At 51.9% G+C, this 19,358-nt stretch overlaps 2 protein-coding genes across 8 annotated transcripts in view; one reads left to right on the top strand and one right to left on the bottom strand.

Annotated features, from left to right (window-relative positions):
• The first annotated feature begins 423 nt into the window (after window positions 1-423).
• On the top strand, window positions 424-2,341 carry PLD6 (phospholipase D family member 6). Its single transcript, XM_069810386.1, has 2 exons — window positions 424-868; window positions 986-2,341. The coding sequence occupies exons 1-2, from the start codon at window positions 451-453 to the stop codon at window positions 1,225-1,227; spliced, it is 660 nt and encodes a 219-aa protein (XP_069666487.1). The 5' UTR covers window positions 424-450; the 3' UTR covers window positions 1,228-2,341.
• Window positions 2,342-2,778: 437 nt separating this feature from the next.
• MPRIP (myosin phosphatase Rho interacting protein) overlaps window positions 2,779-19,358 on the bottom strand; it is an 88,626-nt gene continuing 72,046 nt past the window's right edge. For 3 of the 7 annotated variants that reach the window (XM_069810379.1, XM_069810378.1, XM_069810383.1), the window contains 8 exons: window positions 18,357-18,504; window positions 17,639-17,756; window positions 16,736-16,895; window positions 16,482-16,601; window positions 15,903-15,989; window positions 15,066-15,228; window positions 14,560-14,645; window positions 2,779-10,596 (listed from right to left, as the gene is read on the bottom strand). In XM_069810379.1, the coding sequence (XP_069666480.1) occupies window positions 10,525-10,596; window positions 14,560-14,645; window positions 15,066-15,228; window positions 15,903-15,989; window positions 16,482-16,601; window positions 16,736-16,895; window positions 17,639-17,756; window positions 18,357-18,504 (954 nt within the window). In that variant the 3' untranslated portion in view covers window positions 2,779-10,524. Of the gene's footprint in view, window positions 10,597-13,302; window positions 13,369-14,559; window positions 14,646-15,065; window positions 15,229-15,902; window positions 15,990-16,481; window positions 16,602-16,735; window positions 16,896-17,638; window positions 17,757-18,356; window positions 18,505-19,358 lie in introns of all 7 variants that reach the window. The other 4 variants (XM_069810380.1, XM_069810381.1, XM_069810385.1 and 1 more) reach the window with 4 other exon arrangements.

Here is a 19,358-nt window from a genome sequence, read left to right as displayed (position 1 = left end):
AGCGCGTACCTGGGAGGGAGGTGGGAGCGGTGAGCGCTGCAGCTGCAGGCTGACAGGGCAGAGACCAGCTGGTTGTGCTGCACTTCTTAGAGCCAAAGCCTTTTTGCCTTAATTCTGCCACCTCTGTCCCCTCAGCCAGGCAGGATCCGCCTTAAAGGATCCCTTGAGTAGATGGTGTGGAGCCGGCTGGTGTTTGGGGCAGGGTTAGAGTCAGCTGCAGCCTGCTCTGGACCAGCTCCTCGGTTCATCCAGAAGCACCCAGCCACCTTTCCCCCCACCACCACCCCGAAGCAGCCCAAGCTCCCCCCTGAACCGAGAGGACGGTCGGCTCGGGGGCCGTTCGACACTCGGCGGCGGTTCCCCTCAGGAAACTTCCCGCCATAACCGCGCTCGCCTGCTCGGAGCGACCGCGCATGCGCCGGGCCGGCAGCGGGGGAGGCGGCCGGGGGCATGTGGGCGGCGGGCGCGCAGCAGCCGCGGCGGGTGGGCCTGGCGCTGGCGGCGGCGGCGGCGCTGGCCCTGGCGCTGGCGGCTTGGCGGCGGCGGCGTCCCCCCGTACGCGAGGTGCTCTTCTTCCCCTCACGGCCCAGCTGCACCGAAGCGTTGCTTGCCGAGGCGGCGGGGCTCGGAACGACGGCCCGGCCCTGCCCTTGCCCGCTGCCGCAGGGCGACAGCTCCCTCAGCCGCCTCCTCCGCCATCTTCTCTCCGCCCGCCGCTCCCTCGAGATCTGCCTCTTCGCCTTCTCCAGCCCACAGCTGGGCCGCGCCGTCCAGCTCCTTCACCGCCGCGGCGTTCGGGTCCGCGTCGTCACCGACGCGCAGTACATGGGGCTCCCGGGCTCCCAGATCGGCCTCCTCCGGCAGGCCGGTGAGGCGGCCTCGCCTCGGAGAGGGGGCCGTGCGGGGCAGGGCACGGCGCTCGGGGTGGCTGTGGCTTGGGTGACAGCTTCAGTTACCGCTGAAAGGCCTGGTTGTGTCTTTGTAGGGATCCAGGTGCGCCATGACCAGGAGAGCGGTTACATGCACCACAAGTTTGCTGTCGTGGACAGGAGGATGCTCATCACAGGCTCCCTCAACTGGACTACCCAAGCTATCCAGAACAACCGTGAGAACGTGCTGGTCGTGGAGGACGCCGAGTACGTGAAGCCTTTTCTGGATGAGTTTGAAAGGATTTGGGAAGAGTACAATCCCATCAAGTACAGATTTTTTTCCAAAGACGACAAATGATTAAGCTGCCTCACAGCGCTGGTGGAGTACTCAACAGATAGCATTCATGGACTTTATCATTATGTATAGACATCACTGTATTATCCACCTGGGTGTAATTTAGATAAGCTCCTCCAGAGAAGCAAAGTGCTCTCTACCCTAAAGTGCCACAGGTTCCTTGCTGTGGGTCCTTCCCATGCTAGAGGGAATGACCCAGCTGTTCGGTGAGTCATTTTGTGAGGATAGCTGTGATAGGACTGCATTCATAGAGCTTAAAACTATGGGCAGGCTCATTGCTGTGCCCTGGCGCAGACAAGGTGTGTTCATATGGTGCTGGGTAGGTGTTTCAACAGTGAAATGGACGTTTTCCAACTTGGGATACTGCAGAATGGAATTGTAGCCCATTGGTTCCTCTACGTCAGTAAACTCTAAAGAAGAGTTAAGAGGCCTGCAGCAAAGCTAGAGTTTGGATAGAGACATTAAGCACCTTAGTTATGTTTCTTGTTGGCATTAACTGTTGGAAGTTTGTAAAAGGAAAGTTGTGGGAAATACGAAGGCAGAAATTAGAAGTATGTTTTGATTGTGTACATGTTTCCTTTGGTTTAAGATTAGCAGAGCTCCAGCATAAAAGCATGAGAACAGATACTAATGACAGCTCATCTTCCAGCAAGCAAGTGTAGGGAAATCTGGAAAGAAATGGGAGAAGCAGTTCTTTGGGATCGGTTGGTCTTGTCTTGAGAGCAGACATGGCTGGAGTTTGGTCACTGACTTCAGAGTGGAGCAGTGGAGGGAAACCCCGGTTCATTCAGGTGGTGGGACATCGTGTCCTGGTCTGGTTTGGTGACTTTGGCCGCTTGTGTTGGCAGCAGCAGGGTGGGGGACAGTGAGTGAAGAGGAAAAGGGAGGAAGGTAAGAAAGATCTCTGTCCCTACAGCTCAGGGTGGAACACAGATGGCTGTAAACTTAAGAATTTCAAAACTCTAAATAGCATCCATGTAAGAATTTCTTTATACCAAATATAAAGTGCCTCAAAATCTCTCAAAATTCAAAAAAGGTCTTAACATTTTGTTACCAGTTTTGCTTGATACAGTAGTGCTGTGACTGGCACTATTAAATAAACTACTTTCACAGAAAACCTCAACATCATCTTCTGGTTTTTGCACTACAGACAGTCCTTGTGGGTTGGTTGTTCCAAAGAGCCAAATCATTAAAAAATTCCTGTAGATCCTTAGGTGTTATTTAGGATACATGGAGTAACCAACAGATTGCAGATTTGATCTGTTCTGTTTGAGAAAGTTGGCATGGGTCTGGGGGAAAAAGCATTACTGTTATCTGTGGTGTAGCAACTATGGAAGAAGCTGAGGAAGGTCATTCCCTAGTAAATCCCGTTCAGCAGCATTAGATTTACACTACTTGAAAGATGTTGTTGCTATTAAAATGCTACCTGTTGCATTTTCTTTGTCAAGTGTGACTACAAAAGCAAACAGCTCACTTGTTTTCAGGCTCTGGCCTCTGCTCCGTTCTTCCCGTAGTAGTGTCCTTCTTGAAAGAAACGCCTCACTACACAGCATGCAAAGGGTGGTGCAAAAATAGTTTATTACGATATAGTTAATGTAAAGTTAGGTAATTATATTTACAAAATAAAAATGATCAGCTACATCCATGGGAACCTAGCATGTCACACGAGATTTTTTAAGGAATAAATACTGTGAGAAAAAGTGACATTTCTATTACGGTGAGCAGTTGATTGGGAACAGTGGCTCTTAAAAAAGCATTGAAACAAACTGGAGTGGAAGGGAGAAGGGAAGGACAGAGGAACTCACACATACGGAGAAACTGGAGCCTCCAACACCCATTCCCCTTTGCAGAGGGAAAATACCACGCGCGAGATGTTATTTCCCAGACTAATCCGTGTGGAAAATGCCTCTTAAGAAGAGGCCGTTCTGCCCTATGGATGGACAGGGCTCGAGGACAACTGTGCTTCCTCCTCCTCCCCACTGTCCTGCTGTGACCGTTCCTGGGTTTGAGCCGCAGGGATTTCCAGTAGCTGTGAGGCTGCAGCATCCCAGTGCTGCCTGGGTACCGCTCTCCCTGCTCCGCCGCCGCTTTTCCCCTCGGCCACATCCACAGGTCAGAGGCGGAGGGCTGGCTGCTGCATTGCGTTGTTGCAGAAACTGGGAAGTTAGTCTTGCATCCTCATTACTCCAAGTTCCTTTGGGTCATTTGCAGAGTACACGTGGTAAGAACGTGGTGCGTGCATGGTTTTAATGCAGAACGAGTACTCTTCGGTTACGGGTCAGCTGTCAGTTAAAGGTGTGCTCAGACAGAACTAAGGCAAGCTTTCTGTTCTTGTTAGGACAATGGAGGAAGACTGACCGTTAGCACCTGAACGGCCAGTGCCACTTCAGATACTACCCACAGACTTGCAGAGATTCCTTCTCTCTCCCCAAAACTTCATCCTTTCAAATAAATGATTCTTTAAAATCTCCCAAGTCATCCAGAACTCCAGGAGGGTGGACACAGATCAAAGACTGCACATTCATATCTGCTTTCTACTTACCGTAGCCTTTAGTATTTTACAATGTACTTTGCTGTCTCTAGTTTAGAACAAAGAGTGAGTGTTCTTGTCAATCCTGCACACAGGCAGCGTATGAAGAAAGCATGAAGAAAATAATTGTAATTGCACTCATTATTTATGAGTTCATGGCCAGCTGGCTTAGTTCAGTTGGTACCAACTTGTCCGGCTTATCAGGTTTCTGCTAGTAAATCCCACACCCTCGGTTCCTTTTAGTAGTCTCAAACTGAGGCAGGGCTGATGCCTGCCTTGTTTCCAGCCTGGTGCTCCCTGTTCCTGCAGCAGTACATTTGCATCCTCTTGTAAGAAATGGTTTGTGCCACAGGATCACGTAAGTACAACTCGGTAGTAACTACGTTGTACTGAAAGTTATATTTAAAGTTACATACTCTAAGTTACAGTGCACGTCCGTGCTGCTGTAGGATGCGTGTCTGTGCAGCGGGGTCTCTCGGTCCCTTGTAAAGTCCAAGAGCATCTTGAATGTGTGGTGCAAGCGAGTTGTTACAGCATTACACCGGTGCCTCCCAGACCCAGGGGCTCGCTGCGCTCACTGCAACCAAGTAGCTGCTGCTGCGCTGTATAACAACAGTTTGCACGTGCACGGTGTTAATGCCACTATTGAATACAAGATTACGGAGTTCTCTGAATGGAAAAAACCAACCCCAAGTTTATAGCGCAGTAAGGTTACAGTTCTCAAACAGACCATACACAATCTTTGGACAGGTATCTTCAAAACTAAAGGTACAGGTCAGCAGAAAAGGTTTGAAAAGATATTTATAACAGTCATCAAAACCAAACAAAACAGTTTATCAGGGCAGAGTGAGTGGGTTGGACACATTACACTCGGCGCTCCTCTCCCAACCCGCGCATGGGACATCTGTGTTAGAACAAGGTTTAAAAATCAAAACCACAACTTAGTCACAAAGGAGAACCCTCCACTAATTTCTGAGTAATAAATATTTACATTGCGTGCTTTGAATACTATACAGGTTTTAAATTACTTTTTTTAAAAGAGAAGAATAACAAAGCTTTTTTTTCTACAAAAATGGAAAAAAATTACAGAGGAAAAGCAAGCTACACCAAGCGTGCATGTGCTTAAGTGTTCACAACAAACTAAGTACTGCATCTGAACCATGAAAAAAAATGCAAAGGTCTAGTGGAAGTGCAATCGTATAGAGTTGGTGACAGATTTTACAATGCTGGGAGCAGCACTATTAATGCAGTCCAGTCCACCTCTGTTACAGAAAAAAAAAAAAAAAAGACTTCTGGTTTGCAAGTCAGCACACAATTCTAGTTTTGAAGCAAATGAACACAATTTGCTTCTTTTTTTATATGTGAGCAAAGAAAAGGTCACATTTAAAGAAGGATTCGGGGGAAACGGTGCAAATGGTAGGAAAATTTTTACACAGAAAAAAAAATTACTTGGAGCCAATTAGAAGGCGTCTGTGTCTGCACCTTCGTTGCACTTGACTTTTCCTAGACCTCACATTTCAGTACTATCAATAGTGTCGAATTGTGTAAAACGCAGCAGCTTGCATTTCGCGTGTCACGCAGTGTATATACGGTGCCCTGGCGAGCACCTGAAGCAGGATACCTACAAGGTCTCTCTCCGCTGTGCACCGCAGGCACCAGGACCACACCAAAAGGCGAAGCCCGTGGCCAGGGTTATGCCAAGCGACCGCGCTGGACAGCAGGACGATGCAGCTGGACTTCGAAAGCCTCTGGAGCAGGCAGGGAGCTTGCCCTCGCCTCCTCGTATTTTTTCCCTCCCTCTCCACACACTTTCTAATTTAAATAGCCACTGATTTATGTTGAAAGATGGGTGAAGCCTGGAGCAGGAAGAAGCAATAGGATAACTAAGGGCCACTGCTATCAGGAAAAGGCTTTCCAGCTGGCTTTCTTCCCCCGCCCCCCCCCCTTAAAGTACTGCTCTCTGCAGAGATATTTCAGGTTTCGGCTGTTTATTGGTGCTGCAGGTTCTCTCTTTCTTTAGTGGAAAGCCAGGTAATGTACTGCCTCTTGCTTTGGAGAGATGCTTAATACAAGCGGAGCAGAGCCTGAAGCCTGGAGCACAGCCTGCAGCAGTAGTTACAAACAGCTGTCTGCATACCACAGCATCTTCCCTCCTCCTCCTCCTCCTCCTCCTCCTCTTTGTGACCACCAGAACACAGAGCTACCACTGTAAGACATCGTATACAGCATTCCTACCTGCTGAAGTGCTGCCTCAAAGGGGGAGGTTGATCCTGACGATGCCAAGAAGTCACGGCTCAGCCCCTGATGCACCTCCTGTACAGCAGAGCCAGGTTCTCTGTTTTAATTTTCCAAGGAGCCTAACTCCCCAGTGGAAGATGGCTGCTCCTACAAGCTACAGCATATGAGACCACCACCATGTTCATAAAACACCTCTTTGGTTAGTGATAAATATTTTAAACCCATGAAATTCAGCAGTAAGATTAACTGATGTGGCTTGTTAGGCATTGCTGTGTTCCCTGCGGCTGTCCTCCTGCCATCTAACACATTTTATTTCAGCTATACCTGTAGTTAGTGCCAGGGGTTTTTTCCCAGCAAACCTGCCTGTTTTGCTTTTCTCAGCAATTTGAAGGTCCAGAGAAGCTGGCCCATATGTATTAAATAAAAGCTCCCCACCAGCAAACCTCTGAGCAGCTGATGCCCCAGGTCTGATCCTGTTCCTACAGAAGTCCTAGCAAACCTCAATTCAAATCCTTTTACAGCTGTTTCAGGGAGTCCATAAAAGGGGAGGAGGGGTGATGCGAGGACTGACATTTTCTGTACAATAAGGTAAAAGCAAACTAGAGGAAAGAGGAGAACAAAATGCAGCTTCATTCCAGCTGGTGCTGGATCCCTGGCAGTGCCTCACCGGAGAGATGCAAAACACCGTGTGCGTTGCCTCGGGTGAAGAATTGACACGAGCGGCCCAGACGTTATATATGATCTCTTGCTTAGTGTATGGGCAAGTCTATGGGAAAGGAGCAAGAGCTGTCCAAGTGTTCTTGGGTGACTCCCACACACACTAAACATCAGTATATTTTTAGATGTGTATAAATAAGAATACTCCCCCCACAACCTCTCTTCACAGGGCAATTTAGGGCCCAAGCACAAGCAGAAAGCACATCTCTGAACCCTCCTTGTCTTCAGTACCCGTGTGCTTTGCACAGCTCCCTGTGCCACTGCATTTTTATTGCACCGTCTTCTGCCTTCCTGCACTATCCACCACCAAAGTGCTGCCAACACGCTGCAGTGCCCTTCTGCCCATCCTCATTCCTTTTTAAAAAAAAAAAAAAAATCCTATTAATGTATTTACACACACTGAGTCAAAAGCTGGGGATGATCCCCGCCTGATCACTCTGTGTGCCCTGCACTTACCCAGCTGTTCTCTATGTTAAGAAACAAGGCTCAAAGCAGGAGCACTGGCAAAGAAATCAAGGGCTCTTACTGGTCAGGCTCAATACCTAGTCCCAGGCAGGACACTAAGCTGCAAGAGAGGATTTCTTGGTACGAGCAAGTGTACAGCAGAAAACATCCCTCTGGGGAGCCTCAAGATGCTCAGTGGCATGATCCTGTATGAGAAAGGGTCTGTCTTGCATTCTCTATACCACTGATGTGCCAAGGCAAATAGCAAGGTACATAACTTCTAGTCCTCGCGCTTAAAATAAGTGCTCCTGAGCAAATGAAGTATGCAAAGAAAAAGCAAGATTTGCTAGGGGACGTAAGAAAGGTCAGGGTCCACATGGCGCGAAGGAGACCAGCGCATGTTCTGCTCAGTTGAATAAAAAGGACGAAGTCCCACCATATGTCTTGAGAGAAGAGGAGGAGGAGGGTGTCCTCCTGGAACCAGTGACGTCTTGTAAGGGAAGAGCAATGACAATGACAAGGCCTACGTGTTGTCCTAATGCTGTGTCCCAAGGTCTCTGCCAGGAGATCACAGCTGCCAGAGAGCAGAGCTCAGCACGGACCCGGAGCAGCCAGGGATGAAGTGTAAAGGTTATCCCTGCTCAGAGCTGGAGAGACGACTTTGGATGGGACCAAGCCAGGCACCTGGGCCAGAGGACCATCTCCTGACACAGTCAGAAAGGTGTATACAATATACAAAACACAGTGGATGGAGTCACCTTCGCACCCAAGTAATAGCCCGAATTTAAATGAACCTGGGCCACAGCACTGACATCTCTGCTGGTCCTGCAATCTACCCTGCTTGGCAGGGCTGGTGTCCCTGCTTTAACTTAAAGACTGCTTTTAACTGCTCGTAGATGCCACTGAAGTGCCACGTTCCCAGCTGCTGTGAGCATGGGGACCTGAACACGCACCCTTCACCCAACTCTGAGGTTATACCAGAGACCCAGACCTCTCACTTCAGTCAAGTGCAAGATGCCGGCAGGGGGAGAGAGAAACCCCGCGCACGACTAGTGAGAAAGGACCCTCTTCTTCCAGAAGCGGCCTTCTAAGCACAACACATGCACACTTGACCTGGAGAAGGCTGAATTTGGGGAGAGCTGCATCTGGATCTCCTCAGCTGGAAGGGAAGCAGGACCCCATGCCATGGCTCTAAAAAGCCACTGCTAAGTGTTACCAACATACATGGGTTTATCATCAACAGTCTGCTTCAGATGGCCATTAGCTAGCTCAGCGTGGTGAGTGCGGTTATTTCCACAGCCCCAAGGTGCCCATTTCCACTTTGGGACTCCCCAGTTTGGACTCCCATCATGCAGGCAAGAAGGTGATGGTGAACAGCTTTGGGTGCACAGGCCACATTCCTCCATGGTGGGATGGGAGGAGGACTAAGGCAGCTGCTGACTGATGGGTGAAAGCAAACACAACGCAAGGAGCAGCACGGAGACTCCCGGGAATGGCTGATCGGAGGGGCAGTCCAGGTGCATCATGGCTGGGAAGGCTCCTGGGTCGTCCAACGCTCAGATTATGGAAAGCGCTACGGTGAGCTCAGATTAGGGCAAGTGGCTGCACATCAAAACATCTTAAAGGGCACGTGCCTGCTGATGAGGGAAAAGCCTTTGTATCCAAGTGGTTGAGCATCTTTCCTACCCTGCTCCTAGCTCCAGGACTTCCATGTACACCCAGGCACAGATTACAGAGCCATCACCAGCCCCGCGGCGCTCACCACTTCAGACCTGCAGCCAGAATTTGCTCTTGACGGCTGCACTTGTACCGCCCGCCTAACGTACCCCAAATCAGCCGTGAAACCACACAGAGCTGCCTGCTTCAACCACGAGTTAAGGGCCAGAAAGACAAGAGAAAGCTTTGCTCCACGTGAAGGCTAGGGCATATCTTGGACAGCCCAGCCCGATGTGATGCGGGTCGCTCGGCGAGAACGGGGCTGGGAAGCCAACGTGGCAGAGCGCTGGTTCAGCCCTGCTCCCGGTGAGGCAGGACCTGGGGTCTTTACAGGTGGCATCTTGAAATTTAGCCCAGGATGAAGCCACCATGCCTGGGCAGCCCCGCTGCAAAGCAGCGTAGGCTTCTTCTAGGAAGACAGCCTCTGCTCGGCTGGCCGTGTGCTGTTATCTAGTGCTACCAGCTCCCTCAACTCACTTTTAGTTTGTATCTGTTTATCGGCTTCACGGTGCTAAATTGTATGCTTTAAATACAAAAGCTATTAGGACTGAGAAGGTCTGAAGCACATACTGGTTTTGAGATTTTTATTTCAGGAAAAGATTAAAGAATTAAAATAGGAGCTGCCCTGCTGACAAGAAGAGTTGAATTCAAGAAGCTGATAAAAAAGGAGCATTATATGCATTGAGCACTGTGCATTTTCAGTCAATATTGGCTCTACTTTCTACTCTACTTTCCTTTGACTAGGAAAAGGGAGTTTCACATGCGCACAGACCCTGGGATACACGGGACTCAATGAGAGGAAGGGAGTAACAGCAAAAAAAAGAGAGTGCTGGGCTTGATCTAACAGAGGCAAGAAAGTGATCTTACAGCTCGGCCCCCGAAACACCGACTCCGACCACCAGCGAGACGGGAGGCAAAGACACGCCGATGGGGCGGACTCGACGGTGCACGTGAGTATCTGCAGCTCCCTATCCATAACCACCTGGGCGGCCACCAAAGCTCGCTGGGCTTCGGTATCGCCTACATTCAGGATACGGCACAGTCACGGGGCAGGAGAATCATTTCTTGCATCCTTCTCCAGCGAGATGTCAGTGTTGTACCTCCAGGCTGCGTACGCCGGCACGGACTTGCGCTCCCCGACAGCTTCCCCCAGGCTTTCCCCCCCTTGTAGGTGCAAGTAATGCAATCGAGATCAATGGTTAGATTAGGCTCCTGGTGTGCTCTGAGCACTGGGTCTCTTGACAGCAGTGAGAGCTAGGTATGGCAGATACCACCCAGGCCCTGCTTGCATACCAAAACGGTTGGTACGACAGAGCTAGCTTATTAACAGGCTACTGAGCCTTAATACTGACACTTAGTGTAATGGTTTACAGTAAAGGAAGGATTCTCCTACAAAGCGCTGAAGAGAGGGGGGAAAAAAACCCCCACCCCGATCCCTTCCTCTCCCTCTCAGTCTCTGGAGCGTCTCACAAGCAGGGAAAGGAGCTGGGGAGGCGAGGGGGCGGCGGGGGGCACCGCCACCGCGGCGCCGGGTCCCGTCGGGGGGGTCAAGACGAACGACAGCGAGGACAGTCGTAAGGAACGAGAGACAAACGGTGCTGGTGCTGTGCTGCCTCAAGCTGGGAGGTGCGCGTGGTCAAGCGGAGCGGGGAGAACTAGTCTTTCTTCAAGTCCCTGGATTCAAAAAGCTTCAGGCGTTCTTGCACAGTCAGGCCTTCCTTCAGACTCTGGGAGAGACAAAAGACAGACAGCGTCGGACGCGGGCGGGAGGGAGGTGGTGGGCGTCTGGCATACAGAAAGGGTGCGATGCTCAGGCAAAGGAGACGTGGGCAGCGGGAGAATGGCCTCCGTGGCACAGAGATTAGTGGGACATGCTAAGAGAAAACACACGGTTATGGAGGGCGGTTACTGGTGAATGGCGCCTAGAGAGAGGGTGAGATTGCAAATGAACCAGGCGACGTACCAGAAGCAAATGAGAGGCACACCATGCTGCAAGCGGGATTAGCTCGACTTGGAAAATGACCCCCAGAGCCTGCGGTGCAGCGGTGGCTGGGGCAATTTCGGCAGAGCTCCGGCGTCAGCTCGGATCTGCTACGCTAAAGCACCATGTTGCTGAGTGGGACCTGCACGCCGGTCCTCCCCGCCTGCCTGTGCCGCTGCGGCACTGACTGAACGTGCGTCCGTCTGGGATGGTCCTGGCTCTGGTCAACGTGCAGGCTTTGCTCAAGCAGCCCTGGAAACTGCATTTTTGTTGCCAGCGACAATCCCACCCTTTCTCTAACCCAGCCTGGGGGCTCTCCCAAGCCAAAGCTGCCTCTACTGCACAGGGTTAGACAGAGGACTTGCTAAATGCTTGCTTCAGCTCTAGCAGGATCTGACAGCTGATCCAGTTCAGATGCAGCATCCAGATTTCAAAGCACGACACTCAGCGAGCCAACAGAAAAGCCCACCCCGCTAGCCCTCGGCATTTGGATCTGTGAAATCTCTCGCCTACATGTGGGGACCCAGAAGAAGAGCAATGTGAGGGGCAGAAACCCAGAAGCAAACTGCTTGCCCCCTGTACAACAGCTTTAACCTGAAACTAGCCCGAGGAGGTGCACAAGCCTAAAGCCAGCCTTCCCTAGTTCCTGCAGCCCCAAAGCTGTGGCGTAAGAGCTTCAGGGGAGCAGAGCACCAGACAGTGAGTTGTCCCTGCTTGCTTCTTTTGAGAGGGCACAGACATCTCCCTAACCAACAGCCAGGGCCACAGAGCAATGGCTCTGCCCCTACGCGCTGCAAAGGCTTTCACTGCCGGGCTGTACCTGCTCTGGGCCAGGCAGCCAGCTGCCTGCCTGCACCCCGCAGTGCTGTAAAGCACTGTATTTGCTTTACAGACCAAGATGTGGCAGCTTCAAAAGGCACAGACTGAACGTAAAGCCCCTTCTGTTAACAGGCAGCCATCGCCCCTTTCGCTTTTATTTCTCTGATCATGGTGCCAGAGGACCGTACGATCAGAGCAGCAGGTTAGACTTTTGGGCTGAGTTTTGTTTAACATGTGTTTATCAAGGCAGGACTCCATGATAAACTTGCCCCGAGGCTGTGCAGATTCCCATGGTTACTGTATTTCTTTAAATGTTTCTCCTCCCACAGGCCCACAAATACAGAACGGCTTTGGGAAGCAGCACGGAAATGAAAGCACTAAAATGGATTAGTTTGAATTTACAAATGCTGTATGCTTTCTTTTCAACAGGCAGCAGAGTCTCTTGGGATGCGAGTCTCTGAGCACACACTTCCTAAAGGAAGTTTACTTTGGGCCTCTTAAAATGGGCAGCAACCCGTGCATTCCAGTCTGTACATCTGATTTCTCATCAGATGGAAGGAGACAACAGAAACCATTAGACTATTCTGCCTGGTGGTACAAATTCCAGCAAGTTTACCCCTTAGGCAGTCTCACAACCTATTTGAGTTGCTGATGAAGGGAGACTAATGTAGGATGAAATCTGTGATAAACAGATCCTCCATGAGACTTCCTGGGGCTCTCCAGCTACTCCTCTGCCACCATGCTGGGGATCTCCCCTCTTTTCTCTAATCTCCCTCTGCAGGTGCTCTAACCTCGGTCTTTACCATGGGCCAGTGAATTAACTATTGCTCCAGTTACTTGAGATATCTGGGTCATTAGGATTGGCCCCATTTCTCATCAGGTCCCTCCTTTTGCTGGATGAGCTCGGAAGTCTCAGACCAGTGTGTGGGATGGAGGCGCAGCGCCAAGGGATGGAGAGCAGCGGGGTGGACACCGGGGAGCTGGAGGAAGCCTGGAGAGCAGGAGGAGGAGGTTACTGGGCAAGGAAGACTCTTGCTCAGGCATGGATCAACCTAAAGCAGCAGCAATTATGGGTAAGGGAAATTTAGGGCAGCCCAGGACATCCCCTCTGCAGCTGAGACAGGGGCCACCATTTTACATGCTACAAGCCTTTGTGGGAAAGGCATTTATAGGCATCACTGACCCACTCCTCCGCCTGGCTAACAGCAAAATGGCTATTTTTCCTACAAGACCTGGATGTTGCTGAAGTTTAGTCTGAGGCATGCAGAGTCATTCAAGCATGCACACTCAGCGTCCCGCACTCCCAACACAGCAAACAGGAAAATGTGCCCCACCGTGTCCAAATCCTCTCCGTGACAGTTAGCTGTGTTGACGAGGGTGGGACGAGCAGGAAGACGAGAAAGCCATATTCCCCAGGGAAGAGCCAGAAAGACTGCATTTCATATGGATCTTGGGTACGCTGACTTCTTCCCTCCCCTTCCCCCTCCCCCAGTAAAATAATTAGCCGTAAATAAACCAGTCAGTCATTAAAAGAAGAAGGGCTCTCGTTTGCCACGGAGGTGTGAGCAGTGCATGCAAAAGTGTGCCGCTCCAGTGGGCAGCTGCGTCGCTTGGTGGGTGCCGGTTTGTTTACCTACGTGGCAGGGAACCTGGACTCGGGTTCATTTCAGTTATCCCATGAGACCTGCTCAATAACGGACTGTTGGAGGAAAAAGCAAAATAAAGAAAACAAAACAAAACAAAACAAAACAAGAAGCTCATAAATCCTAATTGCATTGGCGTTCGCACAGCCCCAGCCCCCCCGCCCCGGCGATGCGAGCAGGCAGCGCGCCCAGGCAGAGCCCATCCTTGCTCTCCTCTCCTCTCCTCCTTCTCCCACCAAGCAACACACACGGGGGGACCAACACGGTGAGTGGTCTGAGTTGAAGTGGCGAAGGGAAACTCAACATCAGACCTGGCCCAGCAGGTCTGCGCTGCGCCTGAAAATGCAGAGAGATGCTCTCTGTATTTACTGGGTGCAGCGCAGACACCCCAAGCTGCTGACCTGCAGAGCTCGCGTGGTGGCCGTTTCCCCAGCATGGGGAAGAGCCAAGAAGCCTTTTGCCTGCCCGGCTTCTCGCTCTGCCCAAGGTCCCAACCACTTCAAACATCAGCATGAGACACCAGGTATCCAGTAGTGAGAGGCAAAGCAGGTTTTGCCCATGCTGATCTTCCTTCCAACTGACCTATGTTTAACGATGACTTCTGAGCGGCTTTATTTGCCCTTTTTATCCCCAAGGTCCCACAGCAACAGCCAGTGTGTAACACGATGTTAACTCTGGCTGTCAGCAGGCCAAGCAGGTGAGCTTGGCACAGCATCACTGGGCTTTGGGAGCAAGAGCAACTACAGAACGGCCAGGGAAACGCAGGGCCATCTGCACCATGTTAACACACAAGCAAAGCATGTGTTAAATATGCCCAGGACCAAGGCATCATTGTTCCATACAAAGACCAAAAGTCTTGCAGTGGTGAACACTAAAACCTAGAATGATGTGCACATTTCCACCTATTGACACCACCTAAATTTCAACTGAAAACGGGGAGCAAATACTGGAAGAGTCCTCCTGTGAAAGACCAAAGAACAGGGTGAACTTCATAATTTTTTTCAAGCGGGGAGCAGCTTCACACCTCGATCTCAGCAGGGTCAGGAGTATGTGTGCCCTGCCGGGCATCGCGGGCCAGCTGTTTTGCAGTCGAAAGCTCGCTTTTCTTCCCAGTGCTGTCCAGGCTAGCACTAGTGACTGGGAAATTCTCAGTTTTTCTTCCCCTACCAGTTTGTTCCCACCTGGGACCCCCACTGGAGAGTAACGCTGGGCATTCCCATCACACGGGGCAGGAGATCCGAGCTCACCTTTGACCTGATATTCCTTAGTTGCCGGCTAACACTGGATCTGTCTTTCTTCAAGAAATCAGGGTTGCTTTTTGATTTCATAATATCTGGGAAGAAGCAAAAGAAACGGCATTAGCGTGGTGCCCACTGCCTTCTTGCAAGGAGCAGGGCTGGGGCAATTCTGCCCTCCCAGCCCAGGCAAGTGCCCCGTAAGGGCAGAGGGGACTGTCGGGGGTCTCCGCTCCCCTGCACGTGCAGCACAAGGTTTTCCCAATGCAAAATGCCAGAAGGCTTTCAAAGCCCATCAGCTTCCCATCTGTGGGCTGGAAGGAGGAACTGCCACGGGAGGGCAGCTCTGGGTGAGACTGTCTGCAAGGAATGGAGGTGAGAAGCAGCATGAAACAGCAAAAGAGCACCATGCCAAGTCCCACACTCAGACCCGTTACTGCACAAGGGCTTGTATGCCAGGATGCATGTGTTAGCTTGGGAAACCCGTGATTGCTTAGAGCTGCTGGAGGAGGACTGACCATATCCTGATACAGTGGTGTTCACAGGGGATTTCTCTCCCTGAGCTTCTGTGGCTGCTTTCAGCTGCTCTTTCAACCTGCTGATATCACAGTCTGCCTTGGCCTTCACGATGCTCAGCTCCGTGTAGATGTCTTTGTACTTGTCGCTGGCGTATTTCTTATCCTGGCAAAGGAACAAGAACAACCCAATGGCGTCAGACAGACAGCTGGAGCCGAGGGGTTTGTGAATGCGCTGAAGAGGAGCTTGGCAAATGCTGACGGAAGAAGAGCCAGCAGCGGGTAGAAATGCTCGGCCAGGGCAATGCACACATTTCACACACGCTCTCGAAGCCGTGTCTAACAGCAGTACAGGGCTTAAGACAGGCAGAAAGCTGTGAGCCCAGCAGCAAGCATACAGCGCTACCCGTGCATGCAGCTCCTTCGTTACAGGATTACTTGTTTGTGGGTTTTAATTTTAGCAAAGAGAGAATTCAAGCAGAATTCCCAGAAATGGCCTTGGCAAAGAGGCCATCCAGAGCAAACCAGATCTGATGCTGGGAGGCTGGGCAGATCTCTAACACTGATTATTTTTGCCACTTAAATCTGATGTGACAGGAAATGGGGAAAAAACACTGAAGGGGATGTTTTCCCACATGGTCTCCCTTGTTGGGTAAGTCCTAAGCTGATACAGGCGTGAAGTGCTTTACTAATGACACCAAAATGGGTATTCAATTCCATTCAGGGGAAAAATTAAATATTGTTTCAAATCCAGGTATAAGTGAGCTGAAATCTAAGCACAAACACAGAGGAGCAGAGCACAGCCCATAAGAGGATTTGCAGAAATGGCCCTGGCATTACCCTCAGTGCTGTCTGCAGCTCGTCTTTGAGGGAGCTGATCTCCTGCTTCAGGTACTGGATTTCTGATTCTTTGACCCGCAGCAGGACCTGTGGGAACAAAAGCAGCGCATGTTCGCACCCGAGCAGATGCAGCACGATCCCGAGATGCTCGCCCCCTGTGCCCGGTAACAACTGAGCCAGGGCTGGAGGCTCAGCCCCACGCCAGCACTGCAAAGCTGCTGGTTCACCCGTCTTCTGGTTCACGCAAGAAAATTACTCTTGGGTGTCTCGGAAACTTGCACCACTGATGTGTCCCCTGCACACCCCTTGGTTTCTGTCCCCACTGCTTTACATGGACTGGATCCCAGGGGACAAGCAGGGGCAGGAGAAGGAAGAGCAGGTGTCTGGCTCGACATGGTGAAGATGGAAGATTAGGACTCCAAAAGCTCCTGGCCCCATTGCACCCCACGATGCACACTGCTGAGCAGCCAAGCGGACCCGATGCGTGTTGGGATGGATGGCTGTGGCATGCTCCCGGGGGTCCACAGGCACTTGTGCCCACCAACGCTGCCCCTTCGGCATAGCAGCGGCAGAGCTCACCTCCAGCTCGTAGGCGTCCTTGCCCTGCGTGAGAGGCGATCCAGCAGCCTCTCCCCCACCCTCCCCGGTCAGCAGGGTCCGCAATCGCGTGATCTCCGCAGCCAGGCGGTTATTCAGCTCCTGGGAAGAGGAGGAGAGCCATTATGGGAAGGGGGAAGCACGGCCACGGCTCGGCACGGAGCCCACTGTGCTGCCCGTCGGCCCGTGACCCCCCTGCCTGCACCGGCTGCCCCGGCTACGGCGGGGACCCTCACCTGGTTGTGGGCGTTGAGCTCCTGGTTCTCCCGCTGGCACTGGCGGAGGGCCTGCCTCTCAGCCTCCAGCGCCTGCGCCAGGTGGGCGTTCTCCAAACACTTCTGCGAATACTGCTCCGAAAGCACCTCCAGCTCCCGCTGCACCGACTGCAGCTCCTCCCTGGCAAAACACACGCTGGGTAGTGCCCTCCCCGCAGACACCCACCCGTGCCCACTCTTCCTCCAGCGCCCCAGGACAACCCAACAGGGATCTAAGCACTGAGGAGGAGGACTTGCATACTCATTTTTGGGAAAAACCTCAAGCCCAGAGCAAGCCAGCCCTTCCCTCTCCCGGCACAGTGGTGCTTGGGCATCAAAGGGGGATGGGAGGTCTTTCTCTAGGAGGTTAATGGCAGGACGTCCTCGGGTTTCCAAAAATTGAGCCAAGATCTATCAAGTTTGCTCTGGGCAGTTGGGACTGGGTGTATTTGCACACCTACACATCTCTGCATAGATGCATCAAGGTTCATAAAGCTGCCTGGCTGTTTTGCTGTTTTGCTCGGCTCCCACATGAGGACAGCCTTGCCATGAAAAGCTAAGTGCTTTCTCCTCACCTGGTTAGATGTGGTTAAGCAACCCTCCCACTGCAGCTGTGAGAAAAGCAGCACTGTGTCTGCACATCTGCTACTTCTGGTGACCACAGAGCAGCTGAATTTGGGGGGGGGGACATTCACCTGGAGCCTGAAAGATTACAGGCAACCAGGAGCCTCTGATAGGCACAGCCAGGTCGGGACCAAGGGAAGAGGTCCCTGCAATGACAGGGCTGCCCCTAACTCATTGCCAAAATCAAAAAGGAGAAAGGGGTCTCCCACACACGCGATCTCCGTGCAAGACACAGCAACAGACAGAGGACAACGGTCTTACAGGTATTGCCTTCGGAGGGCCTCGATGTCGGCATTGACGCTGCTGATCTGGGAGCGCTGGGACTTCTCCAGCTCTCGCTCCAACTCTTCCCGGTGTGCGTTCTTCATGGCTTCGATGGCTGTATGGGACCACAGAGCGTTGGCACCCAGCACCATGTCACCCAAGGATGGGGGGTTTTTTTGGAGGTGTTTTTTTAAAGGAACAAGAACCGAGTCGTCCCAGCGAGCCCCCCACTGCTTTGCAGCCCCTTCAGTTTGTGCCCCTGGCTGCAAAGTGGCAAAGGGTCTTCTGCAAAGCTCACTTTTTAATAAAGCCCAAATGATTGTCCAATTCACATGTTGTTTCCTGAACTGCGGGACTCGTAATGCAGAGACCCTGGGCTCCAGTGCTTTAAAACTCCCCAGGGCACTGAAGAATCAATTCAGTGTGGAATCGGCAATAATTTAACCACAGGAATGACTAATGCCTTTCTGAGATGAAACGGAAAACGGATCAGACCCCACTACAGCCAAGGATACAGGTACCAATCCTGGAGAAAGACCAGGAGATGGACCTCCATCCAAAACATCTCTCCCACCAACCCCTTCCCATCTCCCTGTGATCCACACCCAGCCCTCATCCCATCCCACGCTCTGCTCCTCCCCACCAGACCAAATGCCCTCCCCATGTCCCCATCAATATCCCCCACCATGGCAGACCCTCAGGCGTGTCCCCATACCTGAAATGGTGGCAGCTGTTTCTTCTGCCAGCAGGCGGTCTTTCTCCTCCCGCAGCTTCTCCAGCTCCCGCTGGTGCTGCCGCTGCAGGTCCTCGATCTTCTTCTGGTGTGTCTCCTCCATGGCTGCAAAGCCCCTTTCACATGTTGCCTGCAAAAGGGACAAGGGCAAGGTGTTGGCCCGGGAACGTGGGGTCGGCATCACAGCGGCGGTGAGCCCACCAGGAGCCGCACACCAGAGGGAAGGTCAGCACCCAAGTTCCATCGTGGGGATCTTCTCCCTCCCCAACCACAGAGGAGCTGGCTGAGAATGGACCTTGTGAAGCCAGAGCTTGTCCTGTCGGCTCGACCCCTGATAGCTCCGGTGAAAGGGAAGGACAGGGTAGGTCTGGGGTCAGACCTGATTGGGGAATGCAAATTTATGTTAAAAACAAGAAAAAGCCTACCGTGCCTCTTCTACTCTCTTTTACAATCCCTGATTTTATGCGGCCACCTCTGGGGTGGAAAACAAAAGACTCGTGACAGCAATGGGACCTTAATTCCCAACTGAGTATTGCTTCAAATGCTGCATAGGCAATTATTTGCTAATTGAATTACTAGGATTGAACTTAGGCCAGGATATGGGAGCAGCGCTGTGGGGATTCAGGAGTCACCAGCTGTGAAATCCTGAATTCCAGCCCGGTCCTGCCCCAGGCACAGACCCCGCTCCTGCCTCTGCAGTGGGACAAATGCAAAAGCCTGTTACCAGTTCAGCTGCCATCCTGGCTGCCCCCGCCAAGTGCATCTGGATCCTGGACAGACACACAGCTGCAGGACAGAGGCAGGACAGCAAAGCCACAGGCAGGCTCAAGCCACGAGCCGGGAAGGGGCACGCACCAGGGGTGCAGTGCACGAGCCCCGTCAGACGTCTGGGGGCAACCCTGACGCCAAGAACGGCACTGGGCTCTTAACGTCACAGGCTGCCTTTATTTCCTGGTCTCAATGGATTTCTTCTTGATTCACAGT

The sequence above is a fragment of the Haliaeetus albicilla genome, chromosome 22 (assembly GCF_947461875.1).
Source record: "Haliaeetus albicilla chromosome 22, bHalAlb1.1, whole genome shotgun sequence".
NCBI lineage: Eukaryota > Metazoa > Chordata > Aves > Accipitriformes > Accipitridae > Haliaeetus > Haliaeetus albicilla.
The sequence above is the reverse complement of the archived record's forward strand: the minus strand, read 5'-3'. Positions and strand labels throughout refer to the sequence as shown.